The sequence below is a fragment of the Zonotrichia albicollis genome, chromosome 18, assembly GCF_047830755.1.
Source record: "Zonotrichia albicollis isolate bZonAlb1 chromosome 18, bZonAlb1.hap1, whole genome shotgun sequence".
NCBI lineage: Eukaryota > Metazoa > Chordata > Aves > Passeriformes > Passerellidae > Zonotrichia > Zonotrichia albicollis.
Window position 1 is genome coordinate 2,125,893 of NC_133836.1, and position 22,396 is coordinate 2,148,288.

The following is a 22,396-nucleotide window of genomic DNA, read 5'->3' on the forward strand; positions in this document are numbered from 1 at the left end:
CTAGCAAAGGATTAGGCAATCAGCAAGGATTTAACATCTTTCAAACCAAAAGTACATTCTCTGGAGTCTGAAATGTTCAGCACAAACTAAATACAGAAGCAGCAGCCCTTTGATCTTATGATGGGGTCTAACCCTGTATCTTGCCCTGAAAACCAAGATTAGCCTTCCACAATTACTTCTCTTTTTTATTGTTTACCTGAAATCTTGTCCACCCATTCATTAAAGCGTTTCGGATTGTCTGAATCTGGGAAGAAATGACTGAAAGCACGGAAGCATCGATGCGATTGAATTCATCAAAGCATCCCCATGCACCAGACTGGGCAAGGCCTGAGAAAATTTTACCCATTGCCTAAAAGGAGCAACAAGAAAAACTTCTCAGCAGTGACTATATAAAACATTCAGCATCAAAAAAACTTTGGAACACAGTAAAACACTTAATGGTGGATAAACCTCTGGTCTTGCAATAATTACTTGCCAAGTGCAGATTGCCTATCATACACTTAAACACAAAACATACAGTAATTGCTCCCCTGCTTGAAAGGGCCAGAAATTCCTTCAGGAATTTATTAAAAATTGACACTTTTTACTAAATTTACTTATCAAACAGCATGGTATCTCTAATGGAGATACTTCTGTAGAAGTTCAGAGTATGTCCTGATCCTGGGCACTGATAAGAGAGCAGAAATTGGCATTTTTGCAGAGAACACAGATCTTTAACTCTTACTTTGTAGTCCATGCCTTCTCCACAGTTTGTCACCACGCACAGCAAGCCCAGTGCTTTGGCCAGATCCTTGGTTGTTTCTGTCTTCCCTGTACCTGCGGGCCCTGCTGGTGCTCCTCCCAAAAACATTGATAGAGCCTTTGAAGACAAACCAAAAAGCAAAGCACAGCTTGAATTACATTTATGTTAGATTGGTAAAAAAACCACAAATGAATCCTTGGGTACAAAAAACTTTAATCTTTGTGAATGCCTTCTACATTTTCTTTGCAGCAATGAGGTGAGAAGGAAATCACAACTGATTTCAAACATCTTGGCGTTCACAGTGGGACAGCAGCAAGAGGCAATAAAACAGGATGTGCCTATGTCCGGTTATCTCGGCTGTTTGAGGGGCCTGGAAAGGCCCGGGGTGGCCTTGGGGCAGCCCGCGTATCGAAGGACGAGAAGAGGCTTCAGTTCTTCTTTCAGTTTTTATGTTTATTAATTGTTTATCTAAAAGATTTTCTTTCAGCCGAACAGAGATCTGCTCAGCAGCCAGCCATGGGCACACTGTGTCGTCCTCCGGACCGCCACGTATCTTTATACCCATGGTTACGTGTACAATATTTATCATTTTTCCCCAATACCATTTATTCTCATTGCTGGGTGCACTCTCAGTAATAACCAATCCAAAAGTGCCACCATGGCCAAAGAAGATGGAGGAGAAGAGGAAGAAGAAGGAGGACAGGACACACCCCAATTCCTCCATCTTACTCCTCTAAACCCCCCTGTACATAAATCCTAAACCCTGTGTCTCACCCTCTAATTAGCTAATCTTTTCACCATTCACCCCGGTGAAGTCCTCTTATCTTCATACAGGTGTCGTCTCCCGTGTAGGGTCAAAGTCCAGCCACCAGACACTTCTGGCAACATTCCAGGACTCCCGGGCCCCCCAAGGGTGGTCTCGGTGGCCCGGCATCTCAGGACTCAGATCCTGAGATCCCACATGCCTAAGTATAACAGGGGCCTGCTAGCACAATGTCCCTGAGGGTGCACCTGTGTGAGGGTGAGGTAGATGCGGTCGGTGAGCGGGGTGATGACGAGCCGCCCGTTGAGCCCCATGTACTCGTAGCCGTAGGAGAAGACGCCGGTGCACTGCCGCACCATCAGCTCGTCCGGCTCGCGCACCCAGTAAAAGCGCAGCTGGCTCTCCCACTCGAACTCCTGGGCCTGCAGGATGCTGCACACAGAGCTCAGTCAGCCAAGAGCACGGCAGCACAACCCCAGGTTTGGGGCTCGCTCAGAGCTGGAGGTGGTGCTTACCTGTCTCTGACGAATACGTCGATGATGTCTCTGGCGTGCACGTCGATGATGAGAACAGTGTTGTATTTTTTCCTGTCATTTTTGCTCAAGGGCGTCATAATGCGGGTAACCAGGTCATCGATTTGCTTGTGCATCTTTTTAGCATAAACTTTCATTGCCTGCTTTTCTCCCATTTTCACTTTCCGAAAGACATCTTCTACCTCCCAAGTCCACCACACTTGATTAGCAGCAAGCACCATCATGCCTTGGAAGAGCAACATCCAATCAACTCTATGGAAAACACGTACAGTGAGGGAAGCTGAGTTACTGTTTATTTTAAGTAACTGATGACAAAAGAAAAAAAACCACAACAACAAAAAAGAGGTTTCTCCTGTTCCTGCAGCAGCTACAACACAAGCCAAACTTTTCCGAGATACACAGAATTCTATCAAGGTATGCTGGGGGATTTCAAAAGCCTAGGAAATATTCTGATAGAAAAGCTGTTTGTTCCAGGTATAAAATTTCCAAATGGTATTCATTGTGAGAAAAACTTACTGAACACACAACACCAGAAATAAAACTCAAGATTTAGGAAAATAGATATGAGAGATTATGCATTCTTCATGGTTGGTTAAAATAGTGCATGTGAATGTATTCATATCCCTCCACATAGAGATATACAGACTAAAATGTGCAGGAATTGTAAAATTATGCCTTAACTTTTCCATATCATTAACACATCAGCTATTTATGTTATCAGCTATTTATGTTATCCTATTTATGTTATCCTTGACACTGATTGTTTCACCTGCTTCTGTCTTCACAATATCGAAAAATGGCTTCCTTGGTGAGGCGCCGGTTGCTCCGTCTCATTTCCTCCAGCACTACTGTCATCCAGTTCTCCACCCTGCCCACAGCATGGACATCCTGCCTGAACTCCATCACCTCCCCCTCTGCTGAGATCATGGCTGTGGCAATCTTCTCATCATTGTCACCGTCCTTGAACCTCAGCGAGGCCACATTATCAAACATCTGAATGAAATGCACCAACAAAGAAATTCACAGGCGTTTTAAAAACAAAGCCTCCAAATGTAAATGTATGCAGCCCCAGCTCTTCTCCAGAGAAATGGATCTGACTCCCAGGTAATCAAACAGAAATGCTGATGTATAGCCCAGCAGCAGGACTGCAGAATCTCAAGCAAACAATCAGGCCCAAATGACAGAGATTTTTTTCCCCCCTAGAAAATAAGAGCTAGAAGGAGCTCCAATCTGTGAGTAAAGCTCTTTAATGATAGATCATTCTGGTGTATCTTGAATGTTCCTCTACCACAATTGCTACCAAGCAGTGTGAGAGGCAGCAGAGACTGTGCATCAGATCTGATCTGGTTATTCAGAACTTCTTCAAGATGCTGCCAGAATTCTCTTTGTATGCAAAAAATATTCATGCATACTTATGAGTATGTACAGTACAGTCTGCTAAACTTTTCAAAGCACTTAAAAGCACAAGGCACTGTGGAAAGCCAGACATTGTACCTTTATCATGTGTTCCTGGACACAGAGTGCACTGCTGCTGCCAAGGATACTGAGCAACTCGTCATCGGATATAAAGAAAAATCTGGGGAAAGCATTTCTCTTGGAATCCAAATATTCATTCAAGCTTTTCTGGCATTTCTCCAGCACATCGTTTATACGGTGCAGGTCTGATAGACGATTTGGGACTTCACAGCAATTTTTTATTATCGGGTCTTTTACAGTTTCTTCCATTATCTATACAGGGAGAAAGGGGAGTTTAGAAAATGTTGAACAGCAATAGGTTATATAAATATATTTCATTAATGACAAAGCAGGCAAACAGCACAAGCAGTACAGGTCCTTGTAGAAGTGAATCAAAGGTTTTGAAACGGTTTTGTGGTGCTGCAGTGCTGTATGAAAACATGAAGGGAGTGTGTTTATGGAGACAGAACTATAAAAGCAAGTGTAAGCCCAACAAGCCTGTATCCCCAATCAGGCCAGCTTAAGCACATACCTGACTCTGCTTCTGTACACAATGGTATTTCAAGGACTGATCAAACATCATATTTCAAAATCACAGTACTCTCTCAATTCTGCACATAGGAAAGTAAGTAAGCCATTTTCATACCAGGAATATGTGTTCAGGATGGGAACAGTGGCATGAAGCAGGAAAGCCTTTTTAGCATCTACAAGGTCCTCAATCCATAGGAACACATCTAAGCTTCTTCTTACCAAGGTAAAAGTAAAAAGTTGTAAACAATGAAAGAAAAGGAGATTCTGCCTACTCCATGCTGTCAGCCAAGGACCTCACATCTGCCCATCTCAGCTAAATCAGGAGAAGTCTGCTGGTTATGACAGATGTGAAGTAAACCAGAAAATTCCTGGGTTCCCTAATCTCATATTCAATTAATTATAGCATGTCATTCTCAGTATTACACATGTCACAAAAGAGTATAAGTAACTATGGAACTGGAAGCAAAATGCACTAAATATGCTGATCACAAGTCAGTTACTTGCCTGTTTAAACATTTGGTCTACACGGTCAAATATTTTGACTTCCTCCGGAAGCTGTGCTCTGATATCTGGAGCAACAAAAATGCTCTCCAGGTACATCCATTTTCTCTGAACTGATATCCAGATCTACAAATCAAATGCTACCATCAGAGGAAACAGAAATACAATGGAAAATCTGGATTATAAATAATAAACATTAATTATTTAGAACAGCACTTTCCTCCTACCTCGCTCACTTCACTAATCAATGACAGAGTTTTTTCCCATTTTTGAGCGGTTGCAAGAAAAGGACCCACAAAGCGACTGCCCAAAACACTCTGAAGATTGACATTGTTGTCATCAAGAGTCTCTAAAATTTCCTCTACAGATCCCAGAATATAGCCTCGTGTCTCTGTGCCTTTGGTGTACACGTCTACAGGGAATTTCATATTTTCCCACGTTTCTATTATTTCCTTCAGTCCCTGCATGTGAACATAAAAAAATGCATATTTCAGTCTTCAAAACTGGAGGCCTATAATCTTAGCAAAAAAATGAAACAGCTAATTCAGCTAAATTTTTTGCAGATTTTCTAACTCTGGTTTACAAAGAAGCAACCTATTTCAAAGAATGATAGCAAGAGAGTTGATCCTTCTTCAGATCCATTTTCATAGGACAAACTTGCTTAGTATAATCATAGAAATCCAATATGCTGCTGCCAAACCCAATTCTGCAAGGATCCTGTGCCAGTAGGAGCTCATTAACAGAGCTGGAAATCCCAGCTCATGGCAGCTCCCTGAAGATGGCCAAACTTGCAGTTATGCTAATCTAAAAATCTTAAATAAAACTGATTGTTGTCATCCTTGTCTTCTTAGCTTTACATTGATTCTAGAATTCAGGACATTACCTTCTCAATGCTAAGTTCTTTAATAGCAGTTCCAACTATATCACTGATAACCACGGCGTATTTGTGAAGTTCCATGGCAAACATATTTTCCAAAGTGAATGTTTCTGTTTTCATTTCAAATCTTGTTCCTGTTTTCTCCATAAGGTCTTCCCAATGCCTGTTTTAAATTGACACATCAGTTTAACACCATAATACAGCAAAAAACAAAAACAACAGTAACATATAATAATGAACTTATGTTTAGGATTCTGCTGTTTAAATAAGAACTACTAGTCTGAATAAATAAATTATCCCAGTCATTGCAGCACCTTTCATGTTATTACACAAGTTCATTAGGCAGAAATAAATTTCCAAGCTCCAGGACATGCTATGACCCCAGTAATGGTAACTGAAAGTTCTAACAAAACACATAAAATACTTCTATATATGATGATGTAAATAAATCAAAACAAACCTTTCTCTTAAAGCTTCATTTTTCAAATCAAGCAACAAAGGAATGGAGTTTAGAAAAGACTTCAAGCTTTTATCCAGTTGCTTACATATTGGCATACCACGCACGTGTCTGGGCAGCTTCCGAACAGCTTTCAGAAATCCTTCGGTTCCATCCTGAAGAACCTTGACATTGAGGTTTATCCACAGTGTCTTAGACCATTTCTCTTTAGCTGCCTGCAAACAAGGACATTAAGAAGGGGAAAAAAACATATTCCTTTTAGTTTTGACCCCCAAAACGTAATTATATTAACATTTTACAAACTCAGGGAGAGACAAGCTCATGTCCAGGACAGATTCGTAGCCAAACACAATCACTTGCATAAAAATAGTAAAAAGGGAATATGGAGAACAGCACCATACTTTACAGGGCATTTAAATTTTGGAAAAATAAAACTTCTTAAAAAATAGTTAAAGCCTGAGATACCCACTGTCACCTGTACACATCCTATATCCAAAAGCAGTTTCACTGAACTGATCGGGAACCATGTGCAGTAAAATGCCATCCAACAGTTATTAGAGGCTGGGGAAAGTCTGCTCCCACCTGATGAGAGGATGTGTTTGGTCCACCAAGGAGACACTGATAGTGCTGCATTAATGATATTAAAATCATTTCACAGGGCATAGATTATTTCATGCAAAGGCTTCCGAGCTGACAGTAACCAGGGGGCAATGCAGCCTCTTCTTTAGTCCCACCTTTGCTGTGTGTCTGTGCACAACACGGATGTGTGCCTGCAGACTCAGTGTGACACTCACTTTTTGTTCTGCATAAATGTCATAGACCTGCTTCATGGCTTTTGCATCTTGCTGTGCTTTTAATAAGTCTGGGTATGCTGTTCCTGCCATGCCCAGAAGTTTCTCAGCACTGCCCAGCTGCCGCTGCTTTTCTTCCAATTTCGCTAATTCTTTTTCAAACAGAGCCATGAGTTCTAGTCCTGGGAAAGGAGAGGGAATTTTACAGATAAATCATCACAGGGATCGTCATGGGAAATAAGACAGAATTTGAATATAGTCTGTGAATGTTCCAGTACTAAAAATGTTCACATTCCCAACTGATGAGTTTGTATATCAATAAGGAAAGCATAATTTTCTTGTTTTACATAAAGTTTGAATTGTCTGAAGACTAATATTTTCAAAACATCACTTCACACACATTAGTCCATCTACCTTTATCAAGATCATCTCCAACAACACCAGGCCCCTCACTCAAGAGTTTCTGCAAAAAGTCTTCTGTCTCTTTGCTGTAGTCTGCAATTTGTTGCTCTGTCGCCTAAAAAGAACATAATTTAAACAGTTCTATTAAACAGTTTCCATTTCTAATTGTTTTCTATACTTATTGAAGTTGGAGGGAGACGACCCACCTTGCACTGGTCAGCCATCGACTCCGATTTATTAATCAATCAGACACTTTTTATAACAGTGTTAATCAAGTTCATGCATATTGCAAAATCTGAGCTCACAATAGGTCAGAGATAACACACCAACCCCTCCTTATGTTTCCAATACCAAGATTTGGGTTCTCAAAATTATTCTTGCTTTCCCAAAACAGCCAAAGATAGAACATCCACTTGTTACGAGAAAGCTGCCTGAGAACTCTGGTATGCCAGGTTCTCAAGGCCTTCATGTTTGTCACCTTTACTTGTAATTAAAAACAACCTGAGAACCTCTGCTGTTCACAGAAACAGGCTGTGAGAATCTGCTCCTCACAGCTGCCTTCCAAGCCATCCCTGAAAAAATCTCCAACATATACTAACTACAAGTATTACCTTTGTGAATGCTTCTTTTATGCCTCCTTTACAATCTAGGTTGCGAGTGATTTCTGTTGCCTCCACAAGGAGACTCTCCCACGCTTCCCTAACACTGTCAGACTGCAGTATCTCTTCTTCAGGTACCTAAAACAAAACAAGTAGCATCCCTCACAAGGCCTAAATAGACACACACTTTCACAACAAAGTGAGGAATATGTGTTCACATTACAAATTTGCAAAACACAAAACCAATACTGAAGCGATCTTAATTGGATTTAAACAGATTCCACATGTCCATTTTAAAGTGGGCAGAGTGATTTGAGAAGGGAGAATGGACTACAGAGTCTCCAGACATCCCTTCAAACCTCAATCATTCTGTAATTCTGTAACACGTTTTAAAAGGAAAATATTTCTTCATTCACATGTGAGGCATCTGTGCCCTTAGCTCAGAGCTGAAAGGTTTGATGGGACACACACTTACTGGAAGATTGTACAATTCAAGAGTTCTGTATCTCTCTCCAATGTCCAAGTATCTCAGTTCCACCTCAACAGCAATGTCTCTGACCACTGCAAACGCGCCCAGGACAACTCTGAGATCATCCAGGGTTTCAGGGGGTTTATTCAGATTCTCTGATAATTTCTGTAAAAAGTAAAGATACTTTCCAGAATCAACACTGACAAAGCAATTGTCAGAATTACAGTAACGAGATTCATTTCTTAGTCTATGTGATAAAGATAACAAAAAAAAAAAAAAAAACCAAACTGAAAACACCTACATGAATCTCATCTTGAAGGCTGAGGAGCTCCTCCTTTGCTAACTCATTAAGCAGCTTCCCAAGTGACAGCATCCAGTTTCTAGCATTCTCCTTCACTGCAGAGGCTAAAGGAGCCAGCTGAAGCCTGATAAATTGTTCATCTTTAACCAAGGGCCCTTGAGTCACTTCCTGAGTTACTGTCATATAGAACTGCAAGTGCTCATCAAAGACAACACAGGGAGGCTTTTCTGCAGCTAAACGGTCCAGGACTGCGTCTTTGTCTGATTTCCACAGCTGGTCATACTTATTCCACGGGTTCAAACACTTCCTGAGAGATTGCAGGAGATTTTGGACATTCTGAGTGATGAGAACAGCCTGTTCAGTTACCAGAGGGCTCTGGGAGACATCACTGTAGAAGCTGAAGGTGACAACTTCATTCGCCCTGACGTGCTGAGGAGGGCACTCAATACACGTACCGTGCATCCATCGTACAAAGTGCTGGAGAGTTTCAAAGACAGGGTCAGAAAACAGAAAAGTTCCCTGGTGGAGTCATTTTAGTTAAATCATTCATAGAATCAGCTGGGTTGGAAGCCCTCTAAGATCATTGAGTCCAAGCAGCCCAGGACTGCCAAGCCACCCACTAAATCATACATGCCCCCATGTGCCACATCCTCCAGGAATGGTGAGCCCAGCCCTTCCCCGGGCTGCCTGCTCCAATGCTTCCTTCCCTGGCAGGGAAGGAGCTCACCAATATTTAGTACACAATGGAGGAAGTGGTATCAATGATTTCTCAAAGCAATTGTTTTTCTGACAGCAAAAAAAGAGATCGCACTTTCCCATCAACTTGAGAAGAGTTCATTTCATCCTAACAAAACTTTTCCATGCATTACTCAATCTGTTTCTAAAATCTCTTCTGATTATAGCATGACAGTGAGGAAAAGGTATTGGCTCAAACAGTCTGAATGCAGCAGTAGGGAACAACAGCAAATGTGAGCACAAAAAGCACACTTAAACTAAATTTATTCATTTAAGGTGACATCTGGAATCATTTGTCCATCAGCACAGGGCAGGAACATTGTCACATTATTTGGCTTCTTTTCAGGAAAGCAGTTCAGTGTGAAACTATTTATGGAGGAAAACACTGCTACATCACTGCCAGTTAAGTTAGATACCTAATCTAGGTATTTGCTGTCCTAGATGCCTTTCTCCAACATTTTCTGAACTGTTTTTTCTGCTGCTTCTAATGGAATGTAAAGTAGAGGAGGCCACTCCCGTTCCTTATTCCACCAGCTTATTCACACAGCAGAAAGCAACATCTGCAGTGCAATCTGAGAAGTATTTCCTTCTGATGTATGCTGATTTATAGAACCAAATCATGTCCTTACACTGCCAAAACTGCTAAAAAGTCATCAGCAATTGTACCTGAGTAAAAATCGCATGGATTTTTTTTTCCCTTGATCATCAGTTTGTAAAATTAGGACAGTCTGTAAAATTAGAACAATGTACTGGGTATTTTGATTTCAAGATAAAGCAATATCAATCTCCCCTTTGACATTTATGCTTACCCAAGCATAAAATAAGATTAGTTCATTATAATCACAAGCAAATTCTGGAAACAAAAAGAAATCTTTATCAAAAATCACCTTAGTGACCTCAACACAGTCTTGGATAGATTGCATAGTCATTTTTTCAATCTCACTGTCATTAGGACGCAGGGTTATCTCAGGAGCAGATAAAACAGCTTCTACTTGCAACACTGGCACATTTCCAAGAATAGTTGCATTAAAAGCCTGTAAATTCCTGAGAAAGGAAAAAAAAAAGGCATCAAAGATAGAAATAATCAGGAGCTGCCCCCAGGAAAATGCCCCTAGAAAGGCTGCAATTTTCAAGTGTATGCTTAGATCTGTAAGCTGAGTTATCACTGATCCCAGCTGGAAACACTGATGTGTCTGAGAGGAAAACTGTCCCACTAAACTGATTTAATGCAAAAGCTTTACTTGCTAAAAGAAGCTGCTGGAGGGAATGAATGGAGATATTTTGGTGCAAAAGGATCTTGAGACTGTGGTCAACTTCCCAGCAAGAGCCCAGACAAGCAACCATGGCAAAGTCATCTGAGCACGGATCAGATTGCAGAGCATGGGTGGTGGGGAGAGGTGGTTGGGAAGCTTGGATGGATGTGGACAGCCTGGTTCAGGCATGGCTTAAAGAAAGAGGCCATGAAACAATTCAGCTAAAGGAATAAAGCAGCCTTTCCCAGGCTTGATTCTGTAAATAATCAGGTTCTCAGCCACCTTTCATAAACAACAAGATTCTCAAACCGTTCTGTCCTTGGCTGCTGCTGGGAGCAGACAGTCAGTCTGAGAACAGAGATGAAAGTTTTGAGAACTCTCCATATCAGGGTGAGAACACTGATCTTGGTTTCAGTAAACTAACTTTTGGTATTGTAAACAAAAGGTGGAGCTGAAGTTTTCTCTACAACCTATCAGGAGCTCAGATTTTGCAATATGCATGAACTTGATTAACACTGTTATAAAAGGTGTCGGGTTGATCAATAAAGTGGAGTGATGCTGATCAATAAGGGTGGATCTCTCCCTCCGACTTCAATAGATGGATGCTGCAATAGAGCTGCAATGCTGAATTGCAATAACACCCTGCTTGTAAGGGAAGCCTTCACAATGCCTTGCTCCAGCACTGGCCTCAGCCACCACAGAACAAGTAAAACATTTGTCCTTGGATCCATGCCCCATGCAGTACAGGGCACCCAGACACCAAGTTCTCAAAATCATCTTCTTTAGGAGAACAAAACCTTGATTTTACAGATAAACCAGGGAAGTGCAAATACACACATTGCAGCAAATGTGTCTTATTTCTCTCTTCTGCCAACAACATGCCAAGACTCATTTTTTCAGAATCTGGGTTTCCTCTGTACCTTGTTATCAGTTCTCCATTCTCCACAGGAAAAAAATCACTAGAAATACAAATCTTACACAAACTGCAAGTCACTGATGGGTTTAAACAGAATGTCAGTGCACACACTCATCAACAGATCCAGGAGAACCTGAAGACGTCTGGAAACTCATTAAAGCAAACAATTCACTTACTTCACAACTAACTGTATCAACGCCTGGTAAATCCTATTTTCCCAATATGCATAATAGGAAGCCAATTTTGGAGATTTGCCACTGTTTGTGTAGGCAACTCGTCTTTCCACTTCTTTCAGCAATGGTGGAATTGCAGAATATGTTCTAACCAGTTGTTCCACATCTTTTCCTCGCTCACACTTAACATAGTCAAAAAATTCTTTTGCTCCTGTAACAGATACAAAAACTAGCATTATTAACTGCAAAAGATCTAACAGTTTTATACACTGGAAGTGTATACCTGAGTTTTATTTGTGAACACAAAATTGATCTTATATCATGATAAAAAATATTTTAATTTATTAATATTTCAGGCCTCTGAAATACGGATTTTAATCTGATTCAATTATTTAATAGCAACCTTTTTACAGCTCTGAAGTGTTGAAAGAAATTTGATCCATCATCCACTCAAGTGACAGAGAGATCTGGCAGACAACCAGCTCGCTGCCATTTCCATCTGAGGAAACGCTCCATCCTCTGTTACACCCTTGGTAATCAGTTTTGATAAAAATTAAAAGGGTTGATCTTAGCAACTAAAACCACAAAGTAGCAGACAGAGAAAAATAAAACACCACAGAGCTTGGAAATGAAAATATAAAGACTTACCAGGACATTTGTCACCACTTTTTGAATGTGGAAACTTAAAGAGATTTGTTGACTCTATGAACTGAAGTTTGCTGTTTATGTCTTCAGAGATTTGATGAATCTGGCGGACAAGTAACTCCAATCTCCCAATGGTTTGTGTACATTGGACAATAAATTCACCAATACCTTGAAATAAATCAAAACCATTTGTTTTTTTCTCTTTTAACAAGTATTTCATCAATGCATCAAAATTGCCACAACCAGACATGTTTTCTCTCTAAGAATGACCCAATATGTGCATTATCACAGATTAGATGTTTTCTCAGCTAATCCTTCATCTCACTCCCTTACAGCTTTTAGCTAAGGGTTTCTAACCATCTCCAGTGTTTTAAATACAATAAAAACACAAGAAATATCTCCTGGGTCAGAGTTTGTCTAATGTGCTATTCTGCCCCTGTGGCAAGAGGATGGATCATATGTTCTGCCATCATAAAAAGTAAAACTCAGGAGATGTTTTAAACTAAAAATAAACATCTAAGGCCATTTTAAAGTAGTATCTCCATTACCTACAGACTTCCATGTGAGTCTTTTCTGTCCTGCTTTCAATGTTCTCCAGAGTTCTTTGACCTGGCGATCAAGAAGTTTGATTTCTGCTTCACTCACCATCTCCATTAATTTGTGATAGCGACTCAGCATGACTTTCAATTTATTTGTGTACCTAAGGAATGTAAGAAACACAAAAACTCAAAGGACAAAAATGATTGTTTTCTTGAAAAAGAGCTACAAACTCCACCAAAGAGCAGAGAACTTACATTGTTCTATTCAGACTTCCATATAAAGCAAAATTTGCAGAACTAACCACTCAATATATATTGATTATAAAAGTAATTTATTTCCCACTGAAAACAAAGAAAAGTTTCATGTGGTTCCAATAGTAGCTGGACAAACCTCTCCTGCCCCATCTCAAAAGTTATGGAGACAGCCCCAGTTTGCACCACAATGGTGAACTGAACAGGTGAACTTTAAAATCCATTTAGGAATTTATTGGCACACCTGTGTGCTAAATGTCTGTGATAATTTAGACACAACTGACTTTTCCAAGGCTGTACAAGAAGAATGCAATAGTGTGTTTAAATGAGCTGAAATCTAAATGTCAGAAACAATTCATTGCAAATTTTTTTCCTCTCAGGTTTGGACAAGCTGTTAATTTGTATAATAGTCCTACAGCACAAAGGATGCAAAGAGTGCCAAAGAAAAGCTTATCAGTGCAACATGGCAATTAGAAATTGTACCCTTAAAAAGAAGAATCACTAAGGGGTCTCATGTTTCCAAAATGTGATGACTCAGGGCCTGTTCCTGGAGTGAAATCACTTGAAATGCAGCCATAAGCCTGTATGTGAGCAGATATTCTGTTACAGCCTCACCTGAGGTATTTGTCTTCCTGTAATGCCACGTATCTCGCCATCTCTGGGATGGGAAGCCCAAGCTGTTCCATGTACTTTGCTTCAGTGATAATCTCCAGGATTTCAGGAGAAAAATTCAGAGCACAGCTGACACTTTTCCTGATGCTGACAGGCTCTTCTGTTGCAGAGCTCTGCAACACAAGAAAGCAGCAGAAAAGAGAGGAGCAAGAAACATTACAAGGTAAAGGTGAGCTTTTGGAGACATTTGATAAGGCAGAAGGTAAAAATCAGAATGACTGACATTCAGGGCTTGTGCCTTTAAAATTTGATAGTAGCCTCAGCATTCTTGGTTCAGAAATCACACAGAACTACCTTTTCAGTTGTCAATCACAAGAAACAAACCAAAGCCCCTCTGTTTACACACTGCTGCAACCAGTTACAACAGAAATCCCAGTGGAAATTCAGCCAGACAAAAGTTTAGTAGGAACAGGACTCTGCAAGATCTCTGCTGGAAACCTGCCTCTACCCAACTTCAGTCCCAAGTACCGAGGCAATGTCCCAAAAATGTTCTACCAAAACCTAAAAAATTAACAGGAACCGCAGCACAGAAGAACACACAGAGAAACAACATTCAATCATTTGCCAGCTGATTCAGAAACTGTCTTATAAAGGGCCACAAACAATTCTCAGCTCAGAACTTTTCCTAAATCTGTGTTTAAAACATTACTCTCAGAAAATTCTCGCTGACCATCAGGTAAGTTTCAGTTTTCCCCTCAGAGAAGCCTGGTACACAATCTTCCTACATCTCACCTGCTCAGAAGTCTCTGCATGAACATTTGCTGCAGCCTCGTCAGCGACAAGAGTCAGCAGAGTATCTTTCAGCAGCAGTGGAAGCACGTGCTCTGCCCTGTCTCTCCACTGATGGTATTTTTTAGCTTCATACTCCTCCATTTTCTTGGTCACTTGGAGATATTTTAGTTGCACCTAGAAAGGACAACTCTGTATAACTCATTTTAAAAATCATGAGAAATGTTTAACTAAGATGGTCTCTCAATATGGTCATTGGTTTTTATCAGGTAAGAGAACAAGTAACAGCCTGTAATTAGTGCAGACACTGGAGAATTTGGGCTCTTGAATTACATAATGGATTCCATCACTGCCTCCCTGGGAAACAGTGGGAAGGTTTCAATCCAGGTTTCACATCTAACACAGCTTGCTGTGTGCAAAGATTTGGGACTTCCCCTCACATTAGAGCACTCTCTCATCTTTACAAGTGTATAACAAAAATGTTTCTTCCTTCATCAAGTACCAAAAGACCCAACATACTTCCTGTCCACGTTTAGAGGCAAGAAGCTCCTTTTCTTCCTGGAACAGAGAAATGGTGTGGCTGAGCCGGTGGGAAAGGGACCGGGCCCAGGAGATTGCTCCGGCCACTGGAGGGTGGTTCTTGTACAGGGGGGGATCCTTGAGGTTCTGAACAAAGATTTGCTCAACAATTTCAACCTAGAAGAGAATAAAATATTGCAAGAAATCATTTTCCCACTGCTTGTCCATGATCACTGTCTAATACACAGCACAAGTTCTGAAGCTAATTCCAGCAGCAGGATAATTATTTTGTCTTTATTTCTCTATCTTGTGGAACTTCCATTATGGCAGCCTGTTCTGTGAGATTGTTTTAAGTTTAATGTCCTTTGAAATATCAAAAAATAGCTGATAACAAAAGCTTCCCAACATACAGGCTAGCCTTCCAAAGTTGATCTATGACATCTTCTGATCATGTCACGAACTTGGTTGTGACAAGAAAGCTGTAGGGTATAAAAAAGTCCATTTTCCCAGGAAGCTCGAGCTGCTGTTTCCAAGGGGCAGGAACAGCCACAAGCCTTGCTGCACTCAGAGCACCTTCCTGCTCCCACAGGGTCTCACACAGACAGATGTGCACATTTCAGCAAATTAACCAGACTATTTCTCCAACTTGGTCCCAAAAAAGGTGAGCAATTATTATGTTTATTTATAAAAGTGTTCAGTCTTTTACATAGCAAATGACACCGCACAGGTATTTAGACATATACAGATTTATGGTTTTCATCAGGTAAAGAACTTCATGTACTGGATAAGAAATGCCTAAATTGAATACCTCTTTACAGTATTGCTCCAAAACAACACTGAACTTTTTCATGAACTGCTTATTAATAGTTTTAGGAATCTGGAGGCGTTTGTACTTTGACAGCAGGCCAAAAGCAGTTTCTGCTGATCGAAGGGTTGTAAAAGATTTATCAATAAATCTTGTCATCTTTTCTTCAATATCCTAAACAAAGGAAGACAGCAAAGAAACCCTGTCACTGAGAAATTCATCTGCAAAACCAAGAAAGGGTGGCAAAATGAAAATACTTTTTAATAAGAGCAGTCAAGCTTATTTTTACTATTTTTTGGCAATCACAGCATATGGTACCTACCACAACATCTGCTCTAAATTCTTCCACAACGAATGCCCAGTCACGTGCATTTTCCACCATAAAAGGGTCAAATCTCAGGTCTTCCATAGGACTAATTACTATATTTACTTCTCTCTGTAGTTCATCAACACCCTTTGGATTTTCTGACACAGTTTTCAGTTCAGGAATAAATATATTCTGAAGTTCTTCAGCAGCCTATTCATTCACAAGAACATACCATAAAGCTTTCTTTTTAATATTTTTTCTGCCACTGAACATATTATTGTTAAATTTTTCCTTTAAAAAATATCAGCCACTCAGAGAATGACCAGTTTGTGCTATGATGCAAACTTCAAATATTTCAATATGAGACACTGAAAAACCCACAGCAACAATCTACAAGCCCAGCACTTTAGTTGCTATAACAGATAATACTCAGTTATTAATCCTTTTCACTCCACTTTACACACAGTTTATTGATTGTCCATATTGCTAATTACCCTGACTTAAATTAGCCTAAACACAGCACCTCTCCACTCATATGTTATTCTGCAATTATACACAGATTGACAGATGGCCAAATTTTATATTATAGTGTACTTAAATGGTATTTTAGCTATCTTATTAAGGCTATCTTAATTATTATCTTAAACCCAAGATTTAGCTATCTTATTATTATCTTAAACCCAAGAAAATCCTAAATGTGTGAAACAGTTGCTGCAGGTCTCTTATGTTCAGACCATGTACAAGTGGCACCTTTCCCCAGCCAGTACCTGGAGAAAAGTTATTCCACCTCCAGCATTAAGTGCAGTTTTGTTGGAATCAAAAGCATCACTCAGGTCTCAAACACACAACTAAAAATTGTTAACAAGTCTACACCTACAACACAAAAGAATCTCCTCTACCGTAGAAGGCAGTGATTACACAATCTCTATTTATTGTCTATATTCCTACCTGAAAAATATCATACAGATCTTGACAGATTGAAACCATATAATCCGTTTTTTCAAATAAACTTTTCACGTCAAATTTCCAGTATCGCTTACTTCCTGACTCTTCAACTTGGATACAAGTAGTAAAATAACATTTTTTCCATTGTTCAAGAGTGTGTTTTGCTTCTGTTATTTTCTTTTTTGCAGTAGCTGTGTCTTGTCTATTAATCAAATCAACACAGTTAAGATATTATAGATAGAAACACTATATATTAAAAAATTATATCTCCACTGGAATAATATACCCTGGTTTACCACTTCTAACTCTACAAGATCTAGGCAAAACTTATAACTTATTTTTAATGTGATTTTGAAAGGCGATATTATTTAAGGAGTGATTTTGGTTACATTTATGCCACTTTTTTTACCTCTGTCTTTCTATTTGTTTTATTGGTTCATGTTCTTTCAATCCAAAAGAGGACAAGAACCAGTATCTTCAGGGCTGATTTAGTAATTTATGAAAATTACGAAATAAATTGACTTTTAATACAACTTCAGATGACTGAAAAATACAGACACCTCTTCGGTGGAAGCAAGCAAATATAATAATAAAATATTTTAATAACTACAGCCCAGTTAAAGAGGAACCCAGCACTTACTTAAAGAGTGTTTGCAGGTCCACAACCCTGCAGACTCTTTGGGCAATCTCCCAGGAGATCCTCTGCAGGAGGGGCACCATGGTGGCGTCCTTGTTGTAGTGGCGGGACATGATCCACACCAGCCTCAGGGCGTTCAGCAGGGACGGGATGACGTGGGAGATAACATCCACCCCAGTGCCACTCGATAAATTCTGGCAAGTGCATATTGTGGGGAAGATGCCATGAAAACACACAAATTCATATTTAGTAAATATTGAAGTTCACCATATATTGAAGTTGGAGGGGAGACGACCCACCTTGCGTTGGTCAGCATCGACTGCACTTTATTGATCAATCAATCACCTTTTATAACAGTGTTAATTCACTTCATGCATATTGCAAAATCTGAGCTCACAATAGGTCAGAGATAACACACCAACTCCTCCTTATGTTTCCAATACCAAGATTTGGGTTCTCAAAATTATTCTTGCTTTCCCAAAACAGCCAAAGATAGAACATCCACTTGTTATGAGAAAGCTGCCTGAGAACTCTGATGTGCAAGGCTCTTAAGGCCTTCATGTTTGTCACTTTTACCTGTAGTTAAAAACAACCTGAGAACCTCTGCTGTTCACAGAAACAGGCTGTGAGAATCTGCTCCTCACAGCTGCCTTCTAGGCCATCCCTGAAAAAATCTCCAACAAGTAAACTAATGTTTGTTCTGTCGATGCCTCAGGTTATGAGTCTGTAAGATTATTAAATAAATAACCTGCACAAGGAGACATCCTGCTGCCTAAATAACACACATGGGTGAAGATGTGCAACTCTGCACCTTTTGCTCCAAATTTTAGGTCCTGATTTTAAATTTTGCTTCAACTCTTTGTTTGGATGATTTTCAATACAATTTAAATTTTGAAGCATCAGCTGTAATTTGTGGTAGAAACTATCTAAAAAAAATGGAGTAGAGAAATCTTAGTTTTCCCCAGTTCAGCTATGCCATCAAAACTCCCAAGACTGGCCTAGAAACCAAGTTCTCACAGCTCTGAGCTTTCAGACATTAGAACCATTGAAACTCATATAAAATAAGCGCCCCTTTTTTAAAATTAAATATAATTTGTTCATCTAGAGTATATCTTTATTGCTGCTAAAGAGTGAAAAAATAAACTAGAGGTGATTAGATCAACAGAGAAACCAAGCTCAGATAAAGAGTTTAAACTTGACCAAGTTTTCTCAAGGGCAGGTACCTTCAAATGGCGTTCAAGAGTTGACAGAAACTTAGCATTGTCTTGAGCTTCCATGTGATGCCTTTTGAGGTCATTTAAGACTATCTGTAAATCTCCAGTAAACTCAGGTTCAGCTTTCTGCAGTACTTCCATGACTTTTTTCACCTCTGGAAGCTTCATCTGTTCAGTAAGAGCCCTTAAAGCAGCATCATTTTCACGCCAGAGGTTAATCTCTGCAAGTGGGCTATTACCCTACAAGTAATGTGGAATGAGATACAAAAAAGGTGAATTACCATTATGCAACAGTGAATATTTATAATCAGGATTATATTTGTTCCCTTCTTTTCAATAAACTTTATGCTGGGATAAACTTGATATGACTCAACCATGCAAAAAGCCAGAGAGATGAAGATCCTGAAATAAAATTATACACACACGGAAGGGAACTGCTCATGGGGAGTGCATCCCTGAGGGCATGGCTTCTGCACAGGCAACTTCGTAAAATCTCTCAGCATGTTTAGTGGTATTAGTTATACACACATCTGCAGACTGAAAACCTGAAAATAAATATTTTTGCTTTTGTTTGAGATCACTTTTTTGCAAAAAAAGAAGAAATAGAGCTGTCTATTAAAAAAAATTACTCAGTGCAGCTTAAAAGTTTTAGTGTTTCTTTGCTCTTTAGAAGAGAGCCAATAACAAAAGTCTCTTAGCTTTCCACAGCTGTCCTGTGTGGGTAGGATCTGCAGTGAATTACTTCATATTTTATTTATATTCTGCTTCCCAGAGCCACACAGTTCCTCACTACTGTTGTTCTCCTTTTCAAGAATTAGTAAATGGTCATCCAACAATCAAATGTGAAGAGGAATTAAAAACTAACACAGTTCTTGTGGGGAAATGAAGCAAAGTCTCCAGGAATAAAACCACCTTGGTGTTACAGGCAACATTACCTCTGGAACCTTTTCCAGTTGTTCCTTCAGAACTCCAGATATTAATTTCTTCCAGGTCACTGCACAACTTTTCAGAGACTGAACCACTCCTGAAACTGTGGCAAGAACAGCCACTTCTCTATCCAGATTTACATTGGGCATCTCCAGTTTCAGATGTTCTAGTGGAATAAAACACACCCAGAATGAACTGGCTTGTTCTGGCAGCACTGGTAACACGGCACCACTGGATGTGTCTACCCCCTCTCCTACTCTGACTCCAAACTCTTTCAAGGACTTGTCACTGATTTCATCCATTTCTCCACGCTGCCTGCTATGCTTCAGGCAGGAAAAGCACAGGTGGTGTCAGCAAAGAGCAGCTTTAATCAAATCTGCTATTCTACAGAAAGCCCCTCTCAGGTGAACCTCGTTCCACTGCCCTGGGCTCCCATCACCACAGTGCTGGCAGAGGCAACATTCCCCTCACCTGGTATGATCAGCTGAGTTTCACTCCCCGTTAGACTTTCCACTGACTCCACTGACTTTCTAGGCTCAGTCTCAGGTAATTTAACTGCTTCAGAATCTGAGTTTTCACTGTCTGAATCAAAAGTTTTCTCAGTCTGCTGCTGACCATGGGAGGGAGCTGGTGAAGACTGCTAGGATTGAAACAGGTGCCACAGATTACATGGTTCATATTAAAAAAAAAAGCTTACAAGCAATTCACTTAACCATTAGACATTGTTCTTAAATTTAATTTAAGTGTGTCTCCTTCCATTTCACATCCTTAGCATGATTCTCTCTGCCTCAAGTTCTGCAGGGGAATAGCTCCAGCATGACTTTATGAAAGTCTGTGAGCACAGAAATAGAGGTGTCTGGTGTCACACTCTTAAACAATTCCCAAATAGGGCAAAAAATTGGGAAACAAAATATCAAATAAGCATTCACAAATATTTCATTTTGGCATATGAAGGTCACTTATTAAATATTAATATTTATTATGCATAGTCCATATAATACTAAATAGGCAAATCACACCTAGAAACACTCAAGATTCCATATATAAAAGCTGTCACTCATTTACCTGTGAGATGGCATTCTTCAGCATCAAGAGAGTATCATCAGTCAGCATCCCAGACTTTATCACTCGAGGAAGAATCTCATTAGCTTCAGTCAGGTCTTTAGGTACAGGAACTGTTTCTAAACATATACAAAAAATTAGTATAAATCTAATTAATTGATACAGAAATTATAAAGTCGCTTTCATAATAAGTTAAAACTCCAATAAAACACTACTAGGTTTGGTGCAAGTCATGTTCAAAATTAGTGCTGCTTTTAATAGTGCAAATGCATTTTCAGAAAGGGCAGAAAAATACTTCAGCATAATCACCTGGTTCTAAGTCTTTACAAGTCAGCCTGATATTTAGAATATCGTTTTCTGTTCAAAAGAACAGCGGCTTGATTTGAACTCTTACTTGACAGACAGAGGAGGAAAATCTTGCACAGAAATGCTGTTAAATGACAAAGCACCCCCGCCCTGGCTGGGGTTAAATAAGTTGGATGTGCACTATCCTGAGTCAATGACTCTATCATATCTTCACAATGGGAGGTGCTGTTTAACGCAAAACTGAAAACGCTGAGGCTGCAGTTCTTCAGGGAACATACCTTTGGTGTCTCTCAGAAAATACACAGTAGAATTTGACACAAATTCTTCGGGAATTTCATTAAAAGCCACATAAAAACGCTCACTCGCGCCACCTGCAAGTGCACGAATGCAAAATGGGAGGAAAGCATGATATAACGCTGCAGAGTGATGATGCAAATCCCACAAATAGAGGGGACAACATTCTAGAAACGGGCACTATAGAAGGGATTCAGGAGAACACAGCCCAAGGGACGGAAAGCCAGGAAAAGGGGTAAAAATAGGGGCCAGGAGCTGCGACTCAGCAGATGGGACGAAGAGGGATTTGAGGGAGGGGGAAAGAGCTCAGTGCCCAGGGAGAGCTCAGCGGGCCGGGGCAGGGGTACGCTCTCCCTCTCCCGCCCGCTCCTCACCGGCCGGGCCGGGCCGCTCGGCCCGCAGCAGCAGCAGCGCCACGCCCGCCCCGCTCGCATCCTCGCCGCCCTCGGCGCCAAGGCCGAAGAAGCGGAGCACGACCCGCGCATCCTCGCCGCGGCTCAGCAGCTCCTCGAAAGGCGCCGGATCGCTCAGACCCAGCAGGGAGAGCGCTCGGTCCCGCAGCCACCGCACCCGCACGTCGTCCAGGCTCATGGCGGCAACCGGCCCGACGCCTCCCGGTGGCCACGGCAACGGTGCGGGGTGGAGCGACGGCTGCTGCCCGCCTTCAGCCCGCCTCGGGAGGCTCCGTGCCCGCCTCAGGAGGCGCCTCGAGCGGCCGTGCTCCCGTACAGAGCCCGCCCCGCGCTACCGCTCCTTCTTCTCAACACCGGCCGCACTGCTTGCACTCGGCGTCAGCCGCTCGTTCGCCTCAACACCGGCCGCCCTTCACGGCCGCTCGTCCCCCTCAGCGTCTGCCGCCCCTCACGGCCGCTCGCTCCCCTCAGCACGGGCCGCCCCTCACGAGCGCTCGCTCCCCTCAGCACGGGCCGCCCCTCACGAGAGCTCGTTCCCCCCGGCACGGGCCGCCCCTCACGGCCGCTCGCTCCCCTCGGCACGGGCCGCCCCTCACGAGCGCTCGTTCCCCCCGGCACGGGCCGCCCCTCAC

At 41.1% G+C, this 22,396-nt stretch overlaps 1 protein-coding gene across 8 annotated transcripts in view; it reads right to left on the minus strand.

The window, feature by feature from the left end:
- Positions 1-22,169, minus strand: part of DNAH10 (dynein axonemal heavy chain 10) — a 53,386-nt gene extending 31,217 nt beyond the window's left edge. For 2 of the 8 annotated variants that reach the window (XM_074554414.1, XM_074554408.1), the window contains exons 1-32: positions 21,726-22,168; positions 21,336-21,428; positions 20,755-20,870; positions 20,161-20,329; positions 19,698-19,855; positions 18,772-19,002; positions 17,552-17,742; positions 16,915-17,113; positions 15,982-16,176; positions 15,663-15,833; positions 14,855-15,031; positions 14,339-14,512; positions 13,550-13,719; positions 12,692-12,843; positions 12,147-12,311; positions 11,502-11,709; positions 10,044-10,200; positions 8,422-8,898; positions 8,127-8,285; positions 7,664-7,789; positions 7,065-7,167; positions 6,654-6,832; positions 5,863-6,074; positions 5,409-5,565; positions 4,753-4,986; positions 4,529-4,651; positions 3,533-3,766; positions 2,808-3,031; positions 2,021-2,290; positions 1,754-1,937; positions 725-859; positions 197-349 (exon numbers count right to left, since the gene is read on the minus strand). In XM_074554414.1, coding sequence (XP_074410515.1) covers positions 197-349; positions 725-859; positions 1,754-1,937; positions 2,021-2,290; positions 2,808-3,031; positions 3,533-3,766; positions 4,529-4,651; positions 4,753-4,986; positions 5,409-5,565; positions 5,863-6,074; positions 6,654-6,832; positions 7,065-7,167; positions 7,664-7,789; positions 8,127-8,285; positions 8,422-8,898; positions 10,044-10,200; positions 11,502-11,709; positions 12,147-12,311; positions 12,692-12,843; positions 13,550-13,719; positions 14,339-14,512; positions 14,855-15,031; positions 15,663-15,833; positions 15,982-16,176; positions 16,915-17,113; positions 17,552-17,742; positions 18,772-19,002; positions 19,698-19,855; positions 20,161-20,329; positions 20,755-20,870; positions 21,336-21,428; positions 21,726-21,942 — 5,913 coding nt within the window. In that variant the 5' untranslated portion in view covers positions 21,943-22,168. Of the gene's footprint in view, positions 1-196; positions 350-724; positions 860-1,753; positions 1,938-2,020; positions 2,291-2,807; positions 3,032-3,532; positions 3,767-4,528; positions 4,652-4,752; positions 4,987-5,408; positions 5,566-5,862; positions 6,075-6,653; positions 6,833-7,064; positions 7,168-7,663; positions 7,790-8,126; positions 8,286-8,421; positions 8,899-10,043; positions 10,201-11,501; positions 11,710-12,146; positions 12,312-12,691; positions 12,844-13,549; positions 13,720-14,338; positions 14,513-14,854; positions 15,032-15,662; positions 15,834-15,981; positions 16,177-16,914; positions 17,114-17,551; positions 17,743-18,771; positions 19,003-19,697; positions 19,856-20,160; positions 20,330-20,754; positions 20,871-21,335; positions 21,429-21,725 lie in introns of those variants that run through there. The other 6 variants (XM_074554412.1, XM_074554409.1, XM_074554411.1 and 3 more) reach the window with 6 other exon arrangements.
- Between the last annotated feature and the right edge of the window lie 227 nt (positions 22,170-22,396).